The 19,657-nt window shown below is 43.0% G+C and overlaps 3 protein-coding genes and 2 long non-coding RNA genes across 6 annotated transcripts; 2 read left to right on the top strand and 3 right to left on the bottom strand.

Annotated features, from left to right (window-relative positions):
- Nucleotides 1-2,244: 2,244 nt before the first annotated feature.
- Nucleotides 2,245-4,074, bottom strand: LOC135678635 (type IV inositol polyphosphate 5-phosphatase 9-like). The gene is made up of 7 exons (XM_065191669.1): nt 3,911-4,074; nt 3,703-3,813; nt 3,309-3,630; nt 3,038-3,222; nt 2,839-2,947; nt 2,601-2,752; nt 2,245-2,528 (listed from the first exon to the last, which is right to left on the bottom strand). Exons 1-7 carry the CDS (start codon nt 4,072-4,074, stop codon nt 2,378-2,380), a joined length of 1,194 nt encoding a protein of 397 aa, XP_065047741.1. The 3' UTR covers nt 2,245-2,377.
- LOC135678644 (uncharacterized) lies at nt 2,749-4,605 on the top strand. Its single transcript, XR_010515038.1, has 2 exons — nt 2,749-2,972; nt 3,064-4,605. It is a non-coding gene; the product is annotated as an uncharacterized LOC135678644 (long non-coding RNA).
- Nucleotides 4,606-5,594: 989 nt separating this feature from the next.
- On the top strand, nt 5,595-6,848 carry LOC135678645 (uncharacterized). Its single transcript, XR_010515039.1, has 2 exons — nt 5,595-5,932; nt 6,400-6,848. It is a non-coding gene; the product is annotated as an uncharacterized LOC135678645 (long non-coding RNA).
- On the bottom strand, nt 6,591-9,523 carry LOC103991390 (purple acid phosphatase 17). Of its 2 annotated transcripts, XR_010515036.1 has the most exons (8): nt 9,260-9,523; nt 8,377-8,533; nt 8,171-8,278; nt 7,955-8,082; nt 7,494-7,622; nt 7,351-7,418; nt 7,005-7,272; nt 6,591-6,918 (listed from the first exon to the last, which is right to left on the bottom strand). XR_010515036.1 is itself a non-coding variant. In XM_009410830.3 (7 exons), exons 1-7 carry the CDS (start codon nt 9,482-9,484, stop codon nt 7,062-7,064), a joined length of 1,026 nt encoding a protein of 341 aa, XP_009409105.2. In that variant the 5' UTR covers nt 9,485-9,523; the 3' UTR covers nt 6,934-7,061. The 2 variants fall into 2 exon arrangements, 1 of the variants encoding a protein (XP_009409105.2); XM_009410830.3 differs by lacking the exon at nt 6,591-6,918 and having other exon boundaries at nt 6,934-7,272.
- A 306-nt stretch (nt 9,524-9,829) lies between these two features.
- Nucleotides 9,830-11,687, bottom strand: LOC135678637 (actin-like). Its single transcript, XM_065191670.1, has 5 exons — nt 11,554-11,687; nt 11,396-11,474; nt 10,854-11,247; nt 10,166-10,779; nt 9,830-10,072 (listed from the first exon to the last, which is right to left on the bottom strand). Exons 2-5 carry the CDS (start codon nt 11,453-11,455, stop codon nt 10,007-10,009), a joined length of 1,134 nt encoding a protein of 377 aa, XP_065047742.1. The 5' UTR covers nt 11,456-11,474; nt 11,554-11,687; the 3' UTR covers nt 9,830-10,006.
- Between the last annotated feature and the right edge of the window lie 7,970 nt (nt 11,688-19,657).

Below are 19,657 nucleotides of genomic sequence, written 5' to 3'. Positions count from 1 at the left end.
ACAACATTGTTAGGTTTGAGTTCTTGGTGCATCCAGCTTTGCTTACTTTGTAGTCAACTTTCTCCAATATGGCTTCAAAAGCACAGGACAATACATTCAGATAATTCTTATTTATCACAATGCAAATTCGTTCTACCAAACCAACCTTATCATTACTGTTCTTTTAATGAGTTTTGTGGTCCACAAGGGCTCACTTTACATCAAAGTTTTGGCAATCCAAATGAAATAGGATCTGACTGTTAGTGAACAGCATAATCTTGCAGGAAGGAGAATCCAAACAGTTCATGTAAACATCTTTTTGTTGCCTCTTTAGTTTGTAGTCTTCTTTAAGCATGTTCAGAAAGCCCACTCTCTTCTTCAGATGTATCCATCAGACTTCATTTTTCAATGGAATGTCTTGATGATTATCTAAAACTAAGATTTGAGGACACTACAAAACCTTTTATATTCATGTCCTCTTTTCAGATTTTAAGTTTTAGGATGGCTTGAGGTAGGCCACTGGAGGTGCTTGTGTGGTGTAGGAGGTTCTTCATTTGGGGCCAAGAGCCTACTAGGAAATCTAAATCTGACAGATTCCATGGCTCTTCATGCTTACAGCACACACATCTTCATGAATGGATCAGAGCAAAAGGGCATTATCCCTGAAACCAAAAGCTTCAAGAAGATGAACTTTCCAAAGTCAGTTTATACCTTTCATTAATTTCATATAAACAAAGATGCTGTGAATTAAAGAGAAGGGTGTTTGTCTTTTTATTTATTTTATTTAGGGTAGAAACTGTCAGCAATAATCAAGAATTCCAACCACCTCATCAGAAGCTAAAAAAATAAGACACTGCTGAGAAATTATAGATAAAACTGATATTGCAAAGAAAATAATTCTTTTTTAATTATTTGAGTATTTAAAGATCAGTTCTATGAAACCAAAGATAGAGGATCATTTGGACCATAAAAAATGTAGTTGAGGATGAAGTCAAATATTAATTAATCATGAGTGTCATTACTCTTTTACTATGGGTACTGAGTGCATAATTGCCTCATTGCTGTTATATCTCATACTTTACATCCATTTCATGTTGCTCTTCTTCTTCCATCTTCATTAAATTAAAATTCCTTGAGGTTTGTGGTATCTGTAACATAATTCCATATTCATCCACTTAAACTTCATGCATGTTCTTGCAAATCATACTTACTAAGTATACCTATCTAATATCCACTAGTATCCATGAGCTTCTAAATTTATGGTGCTCTTTAGTATGAAAAAAGTATTCACTTCTCAAACTAGAAATTATTATTACAATTTTTTTTTTCTAAAAGTTATTTTTATGAAGGAAAACATATTTGCTGATTGTATATGACTAAGACAGTGACAAATTTATCATAAAATATTCTTATTTCTTTTGTCATTGAAGATATGTTCATCTCCATATTTTTGTAACTTGTCAACCCTTATTTCTTCTAATTTTTTGTTGATAAATTCGGTAAGCTAATCGATGGTTTAACGACTAATCTCCTATTCAGACTATATAAGCGATGCTTTAATTAGATTGAGCTCAGCTCAAATAACTGAACAAAATTCTGAAATTTGTTGGGTTATATCTATTATTCAGAGTTTATTTTCCTTTTAGCAAAAACAGTGCTTCCTCTTAAAGTTTCAGTCAACTGTTGCTCCTTAGTGCATTTTCCAAAAATTACAGTCAATTTCTTCAGATTGTAGCACTTGCAGATAATTTGATGTTCTTTCAATCAACTGTGGCTTCCTCTTTTCTCCCCAAGCTTTCATCCAGTTAATATGAGTTGACTTGTCCCAAATGGTGCCATCCAAACTCTTGTCATAGGGTCCACCAACTTGTTCTTGTCCCCCATCAACTTTGGCCTCATTACACACAGCATCTTCGTCATTGGAAGCTACCTTGCTTTGACCAGGGCATAGTTGTTCTGATCCTTTAGTCAGATGGATGACCAATTTGTGGCTTCTACGTATCTGGATCAGAAGATCCAACTCAATCGTCTTCTCTGAGACGAAATCTCTTTGGCATGCATATGTTTCCTATGGAACCCAGAAATCTGTGTCTGAAACGAGTATGCGTTTGTTCTCTGAGTTGAAATCTCTTTGGCATGCATATGTTTCATATGGAACTCAGAAATCTGTGTCTGAAATGAGTATACGTTTGGTCTCTGAGATGAAATCTCCTTGGCTTGCATACGTTTCATATGGAACTCAGAAATCTGTCTGAAATGAGCATAGGTTTGTTCTCTGTTCATCTCATGTAGAAGAGAAGTGATCATCAGATACTCAATCAGTGGTATACAAATAGAAAAGGTTGAAACACAGTCCAATCACTGATCCTGTTAGCTTCCGGCGAAACCCGTCATACGGTCAGAAGCTTGTCAGAGACGTCAAGCTTGTCACCACCTCAACTTCTACACCGAAGATGGATCTCACCGGACGATGATCCGAGAGCTTCGATTCGCATCGTTCGTACAGTTTTTGCTTTATGCCATTCCCATGCCAGATGATCCGATCGCACCTGCAAAACCATCAGATATCATGAGGCGTTCTTGGAGCTGCCGTCTGCGTGGGAATCAGTTTCAGGCCTCACCATGCTGGAACGCGCCTCTTCTCTCCCTTCTTCCTCTGAATGCACCCGTAATACTCGTCGGAGTTCGGGTAGTACTTGTACGTGGGGGAGAAGGTAATGGCGCCTTCGTGCCAGCCGTCGAAGACTCGGCCCACGGACACCTCTGTTCTTAGCTGCAGCATGTTCAGAGAGAGTTGAGACATATCGATGATGGTATCAGAGTTCTCGTCTCTCTGAAACAGTGCTCTGCTCTTTGTACCTGATCCTTCTCCAGCAACACGTTCCAGTTCTTCTGTTCCACCAATGACAGTGTGGTGGCCTCCGGCAACGAGACCCTGTAGTTCAAATCGCCGAGCAGAATGACTCGACTGCATAATGTCAAACAGTGATGTGGTAAGTCTTGCGTCGCTGATGTCGATGAAATCTTAGCCAGAACGGATTCGTGTTGGTGTTCTTACTCATGATCTAGTATCTTCGTGGGCAGATCAAGTGAAGGATGAGGGAGGAAGCATGTCCGGGAGAAGATCTCCATCGCGTCTGAGTTCCTGTGCAGCTCGTCTCCTTCTTTTCCTCCTGAAGCCAAATGGCAGCACACGACGCAGAAGCTCGTCTCGTGCAAGCAGAATCTCACCGAGATCGAACCCTGAAGAAGGAGAAGAAGAATCTCCAGAAACTGTAGGATCTTTGCATCAGATTTCGTGATCCATGCTATTGATCAGAGCAACCCACCTTGTTCCCAAGGCAGCCCATGAGGCCGCAGCCAACGCAGCAGACGCCGGCATGGCGGATGCAGCGGCGGATGTCGGCTCTCACCCAGACTGAGACCAGGATTCCCACCATCTGCTTGCTGAGGATGCAGTGGAAGTTTCGTGCAGTGCCTTCACCGACTGGATGCACTCTCTGCTCCCCCATCTTGGCCTCTCGTCGACCTTCCGAGAAGGAGGAGGACCTGTTCAGTGCTGCTCCGATGAGCGAGTTCCACTTTGCAGCGACTCTGGTCTTCTCCGGCCCGAACACATTCTTGGCACTGAGGGGGACGATCTCTTGGAACCTTCCGAAGAGAACGATCGATGTCATCTAATGCAGGAAAGCACGTTGCCGAACGAATTGGCGAATTGGTTACCCGAGAACGTAGATGTCATAGGACGCATTTCTTGTGTGCAACCAATCCTCCAGGTTCAGACCATCCGATGGTGGCGCCATGCCGCCGACGTTCCAAGTACTAGCAAACAGCCTTGGAAAGAGAAGAGAGAAAGCATCCGCATCCATCAGTGATCGAAAGCCAGCATGTACTTGAGAAGGAAGATGAGATCGATTGATCCGAAACATACTTGTAATTTCGTGTTTCCTTTCCATCGTCGCATGATCTTTGTAAGTTGATGATCTCGTCCCAGTTTGATGTAGCGGTGGTGGTGGTGGGAAAGTCTGCAGCAGCAGAAGAGTTGCTGCTCGACAACCTGTGGAGCAGCTTGCTCGCCACCAGTCTTGGCCACATGACACAACTGAAGGGGAGGAAGAAGAGAAGCTCACTCACCGCCTGCTCTTTGTTGTGGGCAAGGAGAAGAGATGGAGAGGTGAAGCTGCGTGTGTAAGCCTGGAAGAGCTAAAAAGATGGAGGGTGTGACAAGTTGGAAAGGGTGGATAAGGCAGCGGTGATTGGACCAGTACAAGATGATGATGCTGCTGCATGGGAAGCTTCATTGATTCAAGACATGCAACACTCCTTTAGGTATGCTTGTGGGGCAGAAAAAGTGCACAAAGTGGAGAAAACATTCCGCCATGGCTCTCACTGTCAATGCTCAGCAGACTCTTCACCACTGCAACCTCGTAGACTTCTCACCCACAGAATCATCACCGAATTCAAATAATTAAGGTGTTCGATCGAATCTTACCTTTGTCGTCTCGGTTATCAGATTTTTGCTATCCTTTCAGGAGCAAGTTTAGGTAAACTTGCATTAACCATGACTTTTTCCTCCTCCAATTTTGTTTCCCTTTGATAGAGAAGGCATCTTTTGGAGGCCATTAAGTTCCAATCTTTTCTCCAAATTTCTTTAGCATACTTATCCAACTTGTATATTCCTCTGTGTGATTCTGACAAATCATTAAACTCAATCACCTAATGAACCATAGTAGCATATCTGAAAATAATTGAGCTGAGTTATGAACCACTCAAATCACCAATTCTTTCTTTCCCTTCAACCAGACAACCACTATAGTGATTTGGCTCCATATTTTTGCTGCTCCATCAAACACAGTCCATGGCTTGAGTTTTTCTCTGAAGCAAGAGATAATGCCAGTCCTTATTATCTTAATTCTACTTACCTTCCAAGAGAAAACAGTCAGTTCTGTATTGTTCTTGAGTAGATTAACTGCTGATATCATGGATGTGATGACATCAAGGTAATTATATTTCAGTGTGTCATCTAATCCTGTTCGTCCTCAATGTTTAAGCCTCTACTACCAGAAAGCTAGTAGACTCATCAGCTACAATCCCCAGATGAACCTGCTCTTTCAAGTATAATCCAGTTCTGCTCCAACACTCCATTAATTGCAACCTGTCAATGCCTCTAAAAGGACAAAGACAAACAGGGGATTCATAGAAATGGGGATGAACCCATAAACAAAAGGATTCTGATGATCTCACACAATCTGAGTCACTTATCATCAGTTCCATTGCTGAACAAATAATTAACTCTTTCAACATATACTATATGATTATTTTATAGTTGAATGTAGTCTTAGAAATCAGTGGTCTCTCTTCTCCTGGACATCCACAGCACAAGCATCTGATAAACAATCCTTGTGCTTCTTTCAGTCAGTTTCAGAAACCTCTGCTAGCCAATGGTTTCTGACTTTTATGGCAAGCAGAGGAAAACTATTCGATGGTATGATGACAATGACATAGAAGGTCCTACTAATTATTAGTTGTGGCTTATAATTATTATTATTTTAGTCTACAAATTGTTCATTTTGATAGAGCAACTTGAGGAGATAAAAAAGTTTTTTTTTTTTGTTTTTTTTTTTATGGAGCTAAAGAATTTGACCATGAAGAAAAGATAGAGCTAATTCAGAGGATGTTTTTATTTTTGTTGATACAAATCATGGTAAGCTATTCATGCACACTATGAAGAGGATGGATGGGCCCAAGCAAGCCCAATTTAGCCCATGGAAGCCCAATCTTCGCCCCTCTTCTCCTCGTCACCTTCACCTCATCACCCTATTCAAAAAGAGGAGGCAACTGTCGGCGGCGCGTGTGCTCGTGGCTTCCCATCGCTACCGCCAGACTCCCCTTCCTCCCCTCAAGAACACATCACAGACTGCCGTCGATCTTCTTCGGTTCTTCCACCCCTGAGGTCGGTTGCCAATCCTCTGTCCGAATCCGTTCTTTTTTCTTCTTCTTCTTGTTTCACGCGATATTTTTGTGAGGTTTTCGCAAATTTGTCATCTTTGTGCAATATGATTGTGGATTCGAGTTAAAAGGTTTTCGCAAATTTGTCATCTTTATGCGATATGATTGTGGCTCTGAGTTAGGTGGCTCAAGAAAATAATGCCAATCCTCTGTCCAAATCCCTTCTTTTTGTGCCTTTACGCGATATTTTGGTGGGGTTTTCGCAAATTTGTCATCTTTATGCAGTATGATTGTGGATTCGAGTTAAAAGGATCGAGAGAATAATGCGTTGGTGAAACAAAAAACCTCTTTTTCTCTTCCGTCGTCATCTTTAGACTTCCTTGTTGATGGAATAGAAAATAATCTGGAACTTCTCGTGGGGATGTTTGCATTTCTTTTCAAGAAATTAACTTGCAATGGTCTCTTGTTTAGTTCCAAGAGACATTCTTGATGATACCCTCTTTGATGCAATTTGTGGAATGATCGAAGAGAGGTTCTTGTTCACAAAAAAAGAAGAAAATGAGGGTGTTTTTGCAGTGGGTTCAGTGGTTACTTTCAAGAATTCTGCTTGATGATGCTCTATTCAAAGCGTGGAAATGTTTGATGGAAGGGGAGAGGCCAAATTGAAGAAGAACTTGGTTCGGAAATAATCTTCATAATTAGTCCACAAGTATGAATTGACTGACTTGTGAGAAACATCAGAATCATGATATGATCAAAGGGGAAACCTAAATGTAAGTATGCTTTTAGGACCTTGTTCTAGTGCTTGAGGGCATAGCACATTGTTATCTAAAGATTAGTTACTTTGCTATGGGATATAGGTCTTGTCTGATATCTTAATAAATATTTTCAAGATCCAGGCAGGATCTCTATGAGCTGTAGATTCTTGGTCCCTTCTCTTACCTTCATATCTGCCTTCTCTTCAGACAAGTGTTTCCCGCATATGGAAATCTACATAGAGGGAAAGAAGAATTAGAGCAATGATAGAATCGCTTAGTTTCAGGATCTCAAGAAACAACACACAATTGGCTAATAACCACTAAGAAATCATCTTGATAATAGCTTTAAGGATCATGCCGCAGTCTTTCTTCCTCCTAGATTGAGCTGTGAAGCTCTTTGGTCACTCTCCATCTGTGAAGAACACTGCCAAATGCATCATAGAACACCACATCAGCCGCTGTCTTGGTCAGCTGCAGGGACATGAACCCTTGGCCATCATAGAAGAATCTAAGCTTGTCCGAGCTCGGATTGAAGACACCCCTCCATGACTTTGAGCCTCCTCCACTGGTTAGGTATTGGATTGGACTGCCAGTGAGTGATATGAAGACTGTCACATCTCTTCAAACAATTCATCATGCTTGCAAGGAGACATTAGATCTGTACCTGTCATTGCTGCTAATGTGTTCTAGGCAATGGTCATGCCCATTGAGATAGAGGTCAACTCCATGAGTCTGAGAGGGTTGAAGTATCAGTAGAATTCGATTCAACCTTTTTCCTTCTCTACCAAAGACTTGGAAGTAAATTACCTTAAGAACTGGGAGAAGTGAAGTTTGCAGCTCCTTTGTGTCTCCATGAATGCTGACACTTCTTATGGTGTGGTGTCCAACTACAACCTTCCATGTTGCCCTTGATGCTTCCAGTGCTGAATCCAAATCCTAATCATAAGATCACACAGTTCAGCAGTGTTCTTCACCACCATATTGTATGGATCCTTTTGAACTTGCATCAGATGAAATATAACAACCCTTGTCTAGGGCAAAGATACGAATTGACTTACAAGTTAATGGAAATGTTATCCAATAGATATCAGAATCAGTGACATTGTAAAGGGTTAAAGTAGGAAAAAACTACCTATAAATACGGCCAGAGATTATTACATCATGACGTATTAGTTTGAATTAAATCAAAGCATTTTGAGTTAGTGGTTTAGACGTAACTTAAAATGTTAATAGGTTAGTCGCGATTAGATAAAAAAACAAAATAATACCTTTAGAAGACTTGAGATATAGGTTTGGCGTGGAGTGACTTCTCTCCAGTCATAGTGATGACCCTCGGAATTGATCCAGTAATGGTCAACAAAGGGAGTCGTGTCCACAAAGAAGAAGTCCACAATTTCTAGCACAAACAAGGCAGAAACAAATGGTGAAATCACTTAATACAGCTTGAAGACCGTTTGCCAAGCCAAGATGAGGATCATCTTCACCTGCATTAAGGACGAAAGACCTCAAGCACAGCCATCTGCTATCAACACCTTGCAGCACAGGGCTCAACTGTGCCAACACATCTCCCCTGTAGTCATGATTCCCCAAAACTAGAGAGAGAGAGAGAGAGAATCAAAGCCACTCGATCAGATAGATTAATTGGCACCTTTGTGTTGGCACATTCTTCATCCGTGAAGAAGAAACGTACCACTGTACCATTGTTTCTGCAAGCTCTCTGCAGTGTAGATGTTGGTGAACGAGTCCTCAAATGCCTCGTCAGTGATTCCTGTCAAGCCATTCTCGTAGAAGTTGTCGCCAGTGGATACGACAAAGTCTATGTTTAGCTCCTTTCCGATCTTTCCCATCTACAATCACATCAAGTTTGTGAGTTGCGTTGCAGTTGAAGGTTCGTAGAAGAAACAGAGGGAAACAAGCAATCGATGTTCCGAGCTTGGAGAAGTAAACAGGTTAATCTTTCAAGAAGAGTACGAACTGTTATCCTGTTCATCCTATTTTTCATATGGGTTGTTTACTTGATGATGGAATATGCTAATCCTCATGCCAAGTCCATGTTTGGATATGAATAGACTAACAAAATGCTCTGCTGCTACTGAAAGAATCATCTGTTCATATCCAAACACACAGTTGGCATGAGGATTAATATATTCCAATCAACATCAAGTAAAGCCAAATAAAAAAAAGGGGATCTGAAATGATTCACAACCCAACTTGCTCATCAACTTAGCCCACTTGATCTTTCTTCGAAAGGAAGAAGAAAAGATACCACCAAACATGTTGGGGGCACCATCTGCCATTGCTGGGGCCTGGGGGGGGGGGGGGGGGGGGGGGGCATTCCACCATTTATGTCTAAGCTGTCACCGCTGCCATACATGCATCTGCAATCAATGCACCCCCCTCTTTCCCAAGAACAGTCGATGCTCTACCCACCGATACCATCATCGTTCACATGGAAAGCTTAACAATGCTTCAAAAGATTAGCGGTGCTTAAAACGGAGATAGTCACCGATACACTTCCTGAGAATGAGGAGGAAGAAGAAGGTTTAGCTGCATGCGCGCATGCCGAGTCCAACCTGCGCGGCCACGTGTGTTTGATTGTAGGCTCCTTTTCTGCCCCAGTCGCCGACGACCAGAAGGCTCAGAGATCCATCGGCCTTGATCGAGTGCTCCAGCTTCTGCAGCTCCGCAGTGGAAGAAACGATGAGAGAAGAACAAACGAGGGAGAGAACGAGAGCCACAGCCATGATCCTGCAACTGATGCCGTGACTGGCCATGGCCGACAGGGAAGAGCTACACATGCTCGGTAGCAGGAGCTGAGACAAAGGAGGCTGTATAGAGATGGGGAGGGTGGCCAATGCAAGCCAGACAGATAAGTTTTTATAAGGGGGCAAGTGGACACCTGCGACCAATAGCATTTGGAGAGAGAAAGAAGTTTCTGCAATAGAGAATGCATCATTATAGAATCAATCATCAATCACTATTTGTTACTCAATTTTTTCGATTGTTAATATAATATATATTTTTAATTTTTTTTACTCTATTATGTTTGATTTCTATTAACTAACAATGAATCTGAGTCATACTAGTCGAGATTAACATATATATCAACGATAAGGGCCGACCAAAGCAAACCAACACGTAGCTAATGAAACAAGACTTCTTTTCGGGGTGGGTTGAAGCATGCGGGAGCAATGGCGTTAAGCTCAACAAGAGAGTAGTAGGTTTGGCAGTAAGTGTCTGTGGTGAATTATATGCCAACTCAAAGCTTCACACCAACTACACAACACATTGTCGATGCCTTGTTTCCTAGTTGGGAGAAATCAGAAGCATTTCCTGTGCACGATGGATGGACCAGACTCATCGTACTCGGCCTTGGCAATCCACATCTGCAACCAAGTTTGGACTGTGATGAGCAGTTCTATCCGAGAATGAAATGTTGGATTAGGAGAGAGAGAGAGAGAGATGGATCGATGGATGACCTGTTGGAAAGTGCTGAGCGATGCCAGGATGGAGCCTCCGATCCAAACGCTGTACTTCCTCTCCGGCGGAGCCACCACCTTTATCTTCATGCTGCTGGGCGCCAACGCCGTGATCTCCTTGCTCATCCTGTCGCCGATGCCGGTGAACATGGTGGTCCCGCCGCTGAGGACGATGTTCCCGTACAGGTCCTTCCTGATGTCCACGTCGCACTTCATGATGGAGTTGTAGGTCGTCTCGTGGATGCCGGCGGCTTCCATCCCGATCAGGGACGGCTGGAAGAGCACCTCCGGGCAGCGGAACCGCTCGGCGCCGATGGTGATCACCTGCCCGTCGGGGAGCTCGTAGGTCTTCTCCACCGCCGCGGGGGTCTTGGCGGCCTCCATCTCCTGCTCGTAGTCGAGGGCGATGTACGCCAGCTTCTCCTTCATGTCCCTCACGATCTCGCGCTCCGCGGTGGTGGTGAAGGAGTAGCCGCGCTCCGTCAGGATCTTCATGAGGTGGTCGGTCAGGTCGCGGCCTGCCAAGTCCAGCCGAAGGATCGCGTGCGGGAGGGCGTAGCCTTCGTAGATCGGGACGGTGTGGCTAACGCCATCACCGGAATCCAGCACAATCCCTGCGCCGCACCGCTGCTCCCGTCATCCTAGTGCAACGCGAGGGCAAACGCAGTGCATGCAACGACGGACGTACCTGTTGTGCGTCCACTGGCGTAGAGGGAGAGGACGGCTTGGATGGCGACGTACATGGCGGGAGCATTGAAGGTCTCGAACATGATCTGGGTCATCTTCTCGCGGTTGGCTTTAGGGTTGAGGGGGGCCTCGGTGAGGAGGACGGGGTGCTCTTCGGGAGCGATGCGGAGCTCGTTGTAGAAGGTGTGATGCCATATCTTCTCCATGTCGTCCCAGTTGTTGACGATGCCGTGCTCGATGGGGTACTTGAGCGTCAATATGCCTCTCTTGGATTGAGCCTCGTCCCCGACGTAGGCGTCCTTCTGCCCCATGCCGACCATCACGCCGGTGTGGCGGGGGCGGCCGACGATGCTCGGGAAGACGGCTCTTGGAGCATCATCTCCGGCGAACCCAGCCTATAAACACACACGCGCGCACAGAGAGAGAGAGAGAGAGAGAGAGAGAGAGAGAGAGAGAGAGAGAGAGAGAGAGAGAGAGAGAGAGAGGTTTGAGTTCCTAGAAATCATGGCTGTGAATCAAACGTATGATCGTGTTGGTTGGTACCTTAACCATCCCAGTTCCATTGTCGCACACCAGAGGTTGGATGTCCTCACCCTCTGCCATCGTTTACTAAGAGGAGCTCCTGTGTCAGCAACAGAGTTATGTGATGAAGAAAGGATATATGCAGAACGCGTTTGTGTCATGGAGAAAGAAACGAGTACCAAAAGGGGCCGTAGACGATTAGATGGAGTGAGAAGAGGGAGAAGAAGGCTATCGGTCTGTCCGTCTTCTTCTCCGCTCCTCTGTTTCTTCTCTATCGATAGCCGATGGGTATTTAAAGGGGCGAAGGGGTCGAAGCGAGCAAGCGGAGGTCCGCTTCGTGCGGCGTCCTCAGCGAAGAAGCAGTGGGCGTCCGGTTCTCCCGACCCGGCTTTGTTGCGACGTGGCAGTAGCATTAGCAATGGAATGATCGGGTTAGTCCGACAAGAAGAAGAACCCGATCCGCTTAACTCGATACATCACGTGATGCAAATACCGAGTTAATTTCTTCCGACAAGAAGAATCCGATCCGTTTAACTCGGTATGGCCATGGGATGGTATGGTTCAACGTCAAATGAAACGGTACAAAATGGATGAAGATTAGGACAGTATATGTTGGGGGAAAATATAGTTGACTTCTATGTCAACACTATATAATCCTGATCCATATACGAGAAATCATCCAGGGTAGAGTATGATTTTTTTAGACTCATTTTCTATGTAAAAACCGAGGTCGAGAGATCTCCTGAGTCGATCCTAAGTTACTATCGAGTTCTACTTTTTTTTTTTTTTCTCCTCCTTTAATCTAGAGCTAAGGATATATTTTTATAGAGAAGGAAGAATATCTCGTAAAGATTCTATAAGGAAGGCAATTTGTAACATACTCGAATTATGTTCTTTCTGTAAATATTTCGTAGGGGAGTCAATTTGTAATCGACTCTAATTGCCTTCTGGTATTCCGAGAATATTTCGTACGAGAGTCGATTCATAATCGACCCAAACTACCTTATGGTATTTCAGGAATATTCCTATGAATATTTTGTAGGGGAGCCAATTTGTAACCGACCAGATAATAGAATTCTTATGTCCATTGTCGCGTCAGTTGGTTTCTTCTTACGTAGGTCGAGTTTGCTCGACTCATGTGTCTTGGATGTCTTCCTGGCTCGATTTATCATCGTAGTAGATTTCTTCTTACATGAATCGAGTTTGCTCGACTCACGCGTCTTGGGCACTTTCTTAGTCTAATTTTTGATCGTAGTGGATTTCTTCTTATGTGGGTTGGGTTTGCTCGATTTACCATCGTAGTAGATTTCTTCTTACATGAATCGAGTTTGCTCGACTCACGTGTCTTAGGTGCCTTCTTGGTCTAATTTATGATCGTAGCAAATTTCTTCTTATGTGGGTTGGGTTTGCTCGATTCACACATTTTGGACGCCTTCCTATCCCAATTTACTACCATAGCAGATTTCTTTTTACGCGGGTCGGGTTTGCCCGACTCACACGTCTTGGGTGCCTTCCTAGCCTAATATACCATTATAATAGATTTCTTCTTACACGGGTCAAGTTTGCCCAACTCACACGTCTTGGGTGTCATCCTGACATGATTTACCATCGCAGTAGATTTCTTCTTACGCAGGTCGGGTTTGCCCAACTCATGCATCTTGAGTGTCTTCCTGGCCTGATTTACCGTTATAGCATATTTCTTCTTACATTGGTTGAGTTTGCCCAACTCACCCGTCTTGGGCGTCTTCTTGGCCCAATTTACCACTGTAATAGATTTTTTCTTACGTGGGTTGAGTTTACCTAACTCATGCGTCAAGTGCCTTCATGGACCAATTTACCATCGTAGTGGATTTCTTCTTATAAGAGTTAAGTTTGCTTAACTCATATATCTTGTCATAATAATCCCAAAAAAGTACTTTAATTTGGTTGCGAAAGGTGACTTCGTGAGGGGAGTGAAAGAATGCTTTTCCACGATTGGCGCCACTTAGTCGTGGGTTGGATTCCCACAAATGGCTCTAGGAGTATCTTTTCATATTCTCCTCGACTAGCATTTTAATAATGAAGGGAGAAGAGAGGAAGAGAGAGATGAGCATTTCTAGGAAAGGTCAAGGGTTGCGACCTTTCCTCTCATGGATCTTAGGGTTCTGTGAGATTTAGAAAGGGGTTGGAAAGGTCGAGGGTCACCTCGTATAAGTTTGGATACTTAATTGTCTTAGCTCATTTTAAGACGTGGTATTTGGGATTAGAGTTCAAGGAGGACCCATTCATCGACTACATTGAGGGCCAAGGCATCCAGATGAAAAATAAGGTAACTTTTGACGATAACCTGACTCACTACCTCGCTCAGGTGCTTAATCTGTTGAACCATTTTGCGATATGTTCTTTTGCCTTTTGTAGATCGGTGTCTAAATTTGTTTGTGAAGGCCCGATCTATCTACCATAATCTTTTTTTTAGAAAATAAAAAATATACTTTCTATGAACTTAAAGTGTCCCTTGATCGAACCAGGGGAACCTTAAGGATAAAACTTCTTTATGTTGGAGATATATCACGTTCTTGGTAACATCCCACCTTCTGTTGTTCCGAGACGATATATTCCATCTTGGATGATTTTGTTAACTGGGTATGTTCCTTCCCACTTTGATGCTAGCTTCTCTCGGGATCGCATCGGGTTACTTATATTAGCCTTGCATAGCACCAAGTCTCTTAGTCGAATTCCCCAAGGGCAAATACCTCTGTTGTAAAGCTTGGCCATTGCCTTCTTATATATCAAAATTCATAAATGTGCAGTTACTCTGGTCTCATTGATTAAATCAAGCCTAGCTTAAAGCCTTGCTTCGAAGGCTTCCTTGTTGAAGTTTTTGACATGGGGTGCCAGGAATACTATCTTAGGTGGTAGAATGATCTCGGTACCAAATGCTAGATTAAAAGGATGATTCACCCACTATGGTCTTACATGTCGTTCGGGAAGCCCATAGGATGCTTGATAACTAGTCTACCCAAGTACCCTTTGATTCGATGACTCACTTTTTAAGATTTTTGAGGATATATCGGTTGGTGACTTCAATAAGATCGTTGGTTTGGGGGTGGGTTACCAAGCTGAATCTTAGTTGAATTTTGTATGATTGGCAGAGCTCCCTAAATTTCGAGTTGTTGAACTGAGTTCGTTGTCCGTGACGAGGGCCTTTGGTATCCTAGAGTGGGTGATAATGTTCTTCCATACAAACCCCTCGACATGTTTCTCAGTTATTGATGCTAACAACTCGACTTCCACCCACTTTGTGAAGTAATCGACTCTTACGATGAAGAATCTTCGTTAACTGGAAGTGGGTGCGAAGGGCACAAGAAGGCTTATGCCCCGTTGAGCAAATGACAATGTACAATCGATTGGACTCAAGGGGACTACCAATATCATGGTATATGAGCAAATTCCTAGCACCTGTGACACTTTTGGGCACGAGCAATTGTTTCCTTGCATAGTATTGGCTAGTAGAACCCTTGCCCAAGCACCTTGAAGGAAGAGTTTATCCGTTAATGTGTTCTTCATAGATATCCTCATGAATCTTAGTAATCACCCTCGTGGCCTTGTGAGGGGTTAAGCATATGAGGAGTGAGACTGAAAGACCTATGACATAGTCGACTATTGATTAGACAATACCATACCTGATGGTACTTGACTCTTTAGGCTGTTGCGGGGTCGGTTGACAGTGTGCCATCTTTCTTGTAACATAGGATCTCATCCATCCAACTTAATTCCTCTCTAACCATAACTATGTCGAGCTTCTTGATGGTTTGGGTTGATAATGTTTTGACCCACGAACAACTTTGCTTGGGAGTTTGGGAAGACACTAATTGGGTGAGTGTATCTGCTAGAGTATTTTTTTTATGTAGTATTCAGAGCACACTGAGTTAGGATCAGTTATGAGTTAATTTCTATGCCTTAATAAGGTATTTTCACTATGATTGCATCTCGGGCTTCATAACCTCCCTAATGACTAGTTATGAGTGACTAAACATCATTAGTTCTTGGACCTAAAGTTCTTGTGCGAGCTAGAATCCTGAGAGGAGTGCCTCATATTTGACCTCGTTGTTATATATTTTGAATTCAAATCTAAGGGCTTGCTTATACATATGCTGGTTTGAGCGATTTAAGATGATGTCGGCACCGCCGGTCTCCAAGGTGGCTAAACCATCAATAAATAATATCCACACCGTAGGAATATGGCTGTCATCTTCAGGTGGGGGAGGCGACTCTAAAATAAAATCTGCCATGGCCTAGACTTTTATGGTAGTTCTTGGCGTATATTGTATGTTGAACTCACTCATCACTAGTCTGGTTAGTTGAATCGAGGTAGAACCAAATAGAGTAGTTGGTCGGTAATAACCTATATGATGTGCGCTTGAAAGTAAGGATAGAGCTTTCTCGCCTTGAGTACTAGTGCAAATGCTAGTCACTCTATATGTGGGTATCATTTCTCGGGTCAATTTAGGATGTGATTAGCATAGTAGATGAGCCTTTGACTCCCTGCATTATCTTGGACTAGTACGGAGCTGACGACCAGGTCAGTAACGACAAAATAGAGACTGAGAATCTCTCCCGAGGTAGAGGTCAACTATCGTAGTTGGGCGAGATGATACTTTAATTTCTCAATAGCCTCTTGGCATTCCAAGGTCCTAAAAAAACCTTTTGGGTTCTTAAGGGCTAAGAAAAAAGGGTTAGCATTTATCATCAGATCGGGATAAAAATTGGCTCAAGGCTACTATTTGCCCCGTTAGTCGTTGAACTTCTTTTACTGACTGAGGCGAGTGCATTTTTAGTATGTCTTATACTTTTTTATGGTTTGTGTCTATCTTTCTCTGATATACAATGAACCCAAGAAACTTTTCTTAGCTGACTTCGAAAGTGCACTTGGTCATATTGAGACGCATGTTGTATCTCTTTAGAATTTGAAAAGTCTCTACCAGGTTTGTAAAGTGAGTCAATCATTCTGCTTTTGACTATCATATCATCTATATATACTTTAACATTTCTCCCGATCTGATGCTTAAAGATCTTAGTCATCATCTTTGGTATGTTGCTCCTGTGTTCTTCAACTCAATTGACATGACTTTATAGCAATATGTCCCTTAGTGGGTGTTGAAGGAGGTGTGTTCCCGATCTTCTAGTACCATTATTATGTGGTTATATCCAGAAAATGTGTCTATGAAGGTGAGGAGCTCATGATCCGAGGTGGCATTGACCAATTGATCTACCCGAGGGAGCGGATAGTTGTCATTTAGATATGCTTTATTGGCATCGATAGAGTAAACACACATCTTTCAATTTTCATTTGACTTCTTGACAAATGCAACGTTGGTAAGCCACTGCGAGTATTGCTCCTTGGTAATGAACCATGCTCTTAATAGTTTGTTAATTTCATTGCTAATAGCCTGTTAGTGTTCGGGAGCAAATTTGCGAGGTCTTTGCTTGATTGGTTGAGCTCTAAGAGATATGTTCAAATGAAGTTGAGCTACATCTAGATTGATTTATGATATGTCCCTTGATGACCATGGGAACATCTCGATGTTCTTCTTAAGAAAATTAATAAGTTGTACTCGCTTCTCGTTGGGCAACATTACGCTAATCTTAACGACCCGATTAGGGTGAGCCTTATCTAGGGGTGTTTCAATCAATGGTTTCATCAATTTCGATCAAGGGGCTTAGTGAAATCTTTTGGGTCCACGGGTGGTTCCTCAGATCGAACATTCTTAGGCAAGGAGACTATTATGAGGTAGCACTATTGGGACTCCCTTAGATTGCTCCTTAATTCATCAACGTTGGTGCTGGTTGGGAATTTCATCATCATGTGATAGGTTGACACGATTGCTTGTAGTTTGTTTAATGTAAGTTGATCTACGATGATATTGTATGTTGAGGGGATGTTAATTACCATGAACTTGGTTATAATTGTCTTTGAATATAGTTCATCTCTAAATGTGATGTGTAGGTTTATGATCTCGAGGGGGGAGATTGAGTTGCTTGTATCGATCATGACCCATTTTATGTGGGTGCTGACCATCCTTACGGAGACTACTAAGGCATTATCGTGGTTTCGGTCGAGGCATTCCATTTCTTTTTCTTTTAAAGTTATTTCCTAGTCGCCTTAGGGTGCTTGCCAATGATGGCTCGGGCGTAAGCTTTACGACCCATGGTGTTGACTCCTAAGGTCGGACCATTGACGATAATGTCGATTTGTCTTTCGACCAGCCCTTGAGGTTGGGGTGATGGCTCCCGACGTCTTCAGATGAACCGCCTAAGGTGCCCTAGTCATATGAGATCATTAATCTGTTCCTTAGTAACATAATAATCTTCCATATCATGGTCGTAATCACGGTGAAAATGGTAATACTTGGATTTGTTTCTTTTTTTGAGTGGAGTTGATACCGGGGGGTAATGCAGAATGGATTTCGGAAAAAAGCCGATAGTAGGAAAGGAACGAACTCACGATATAACTCTGATAGGATCGAAAAGAAAACTCACCACCAAGTTTAAAATCACAAAAGGATATAGAAAGATCACCACCCGAAGGATAATAGACAAGGATACAGAACTAAAAACAAAAGACTCACCACTCAAGGACGCATCCAAGAGATATAGAGTTTAAGGGAGCACTTCAAGAGAGCTTCTGCCAATATCATCAGTTTCTAAAATTTTTTCTAACCCCTAAATACTAAAATAAGTACTAGTGAATGAAACAACCCTTCATGCATAGGGAATTTCGAAATTAAGTATTTTACAGTTGGTAACTAAATTCTTTAATGTATTCCTTGGTCATGAAGAAAAACACCTTGAAACAATTGTAACTTTATCCAAAGAATATGCTCATGACCTGTCATATTTTAGTGGGCTGAGTTGAAAATTATTGTTGAATCTTAGATTTTGATGATGAAACCAATTGATGAGTGTTTATGATTTAATCTACATTTTAAGTGACACAGGATGCTTCGATCAGGATGAGACAATTAAAGCAGGAAGAATCATGTTGGGTCGATGGAATATGTTAGAAGATTGGATGTAAAGCCGGAGGATCGGTCGACGTATCGACAAAAAGCTTTGGGCTAAGAAAAGCGGATATTGCGCCAAGGATATCGGAGTTGCGGAGTCAACTGGCCGATTGGGTAATAGGCCGCAAGAGAGGACGATGCACCGAAGAATCGGATGAAGCGTCGAGGGACCAATGACATGCTGGACAACATGATTAATGCATAGTATTAATTGCCTAGATCGAAGTGTATTTTTACATGCATAGGATTAACTACGATAGCAAGACATAAAGAAAAATAAAGTCCCGGAGTCAAGAACGCGAATTCGTTGGGAGTTCGAGAGTTCGTCGGAAGTCTAGACGTTCATCGGAAGTTCTACAGGAACTAGCCGAGAAGTCTCAGAGCTTGCCAGAGAAGCTTGTTGGAACTCATTAAGAAGATCGTCGTGAAGTCCAGGAGCTTGTCGGGAGTCCGTTGGAACATTGCCGAGAGATCGTCGGAAGTTCGCCGGAAGATCGCCGGAAGAAACTAGATTTACGGACTTGTTAGCTTAGATATGTCTTAGGAATCGTAGCTAGCACGTAATTGGATTTGGATTTGGGCTAACCTAACTAGGGCTAGTTGGGCCTATGTAAGGATTGTGTTGGGCCCAATGAAAGGCCCAAACAGTGCCCCAAGAGGTGACACCGTCGTGGCACAATCTCCGAGACTATGTCAAGCGGTGGTACCGCCAGTCTGGGCGGTGGAACCGCTCCTAGCAGGGTGCCAAGCGGTGGTACCGCCAGTTTGGGTGATGGTACCTCTCCTGGCAGGGTGCCAAGCGGTGGTACCGCCCAATGGTAGGGAGCCAATCGGTGGTACCGCTAGACTGGACGGTGGTACCGCCCAACGCAGTGTCAGTGTCAGACTAACATAAGCGGTGGTACCGTCCGGACCTAGGAAACCAGGGATGAGATGTTTTTAGGCTCCAAGTTTGAATCAACTTGAGGCCTATAAATGCCCCTCTCATCCCTGGTTAAAATACACAAGCACAGAGAATTTAAAAAGGGAAAAAAATAATATATAAATCTCTTGTGAGAATCCTGCTCTAGTCTAAGTGTTAGAATAGTTTCTGAGAGGAGTGAGTGCTTGTAAGGGTTGTCTCGTAAACCCAGTAAAAGGAGAAGAGGGGTGTAAGAAGGAGGTTGATCTTTGTCTATTAACGGAAGATTGATAGTGGATGCCGGTGGCCTCAATGGAAGAGGAATCAGCAAAGTGGATG

This window comes from Musa acuminata, chromosome BXJ1-7, assembly GCF_036884655.1.
Source record: "Musa acuminata AAA Group cultivar baxijiao chromosome BXJ1-7, Cavendish_Baxijiao_AAA, whole genome shotgun sequence".
In the NCBI taxonomy this organism is placed as follows: domain Eukaryota; kingdom Viridiplantae; phylum Streptophyta; class Magnoliopsida; order Zingiberales; family Musaceae; genus Musa; species Musa acuminata.
The sequence above is the reverse complement of the archived record's forward strand: the minus strand, read 5'-3'. Positions and strand labels throughout refer to the sequence as shown.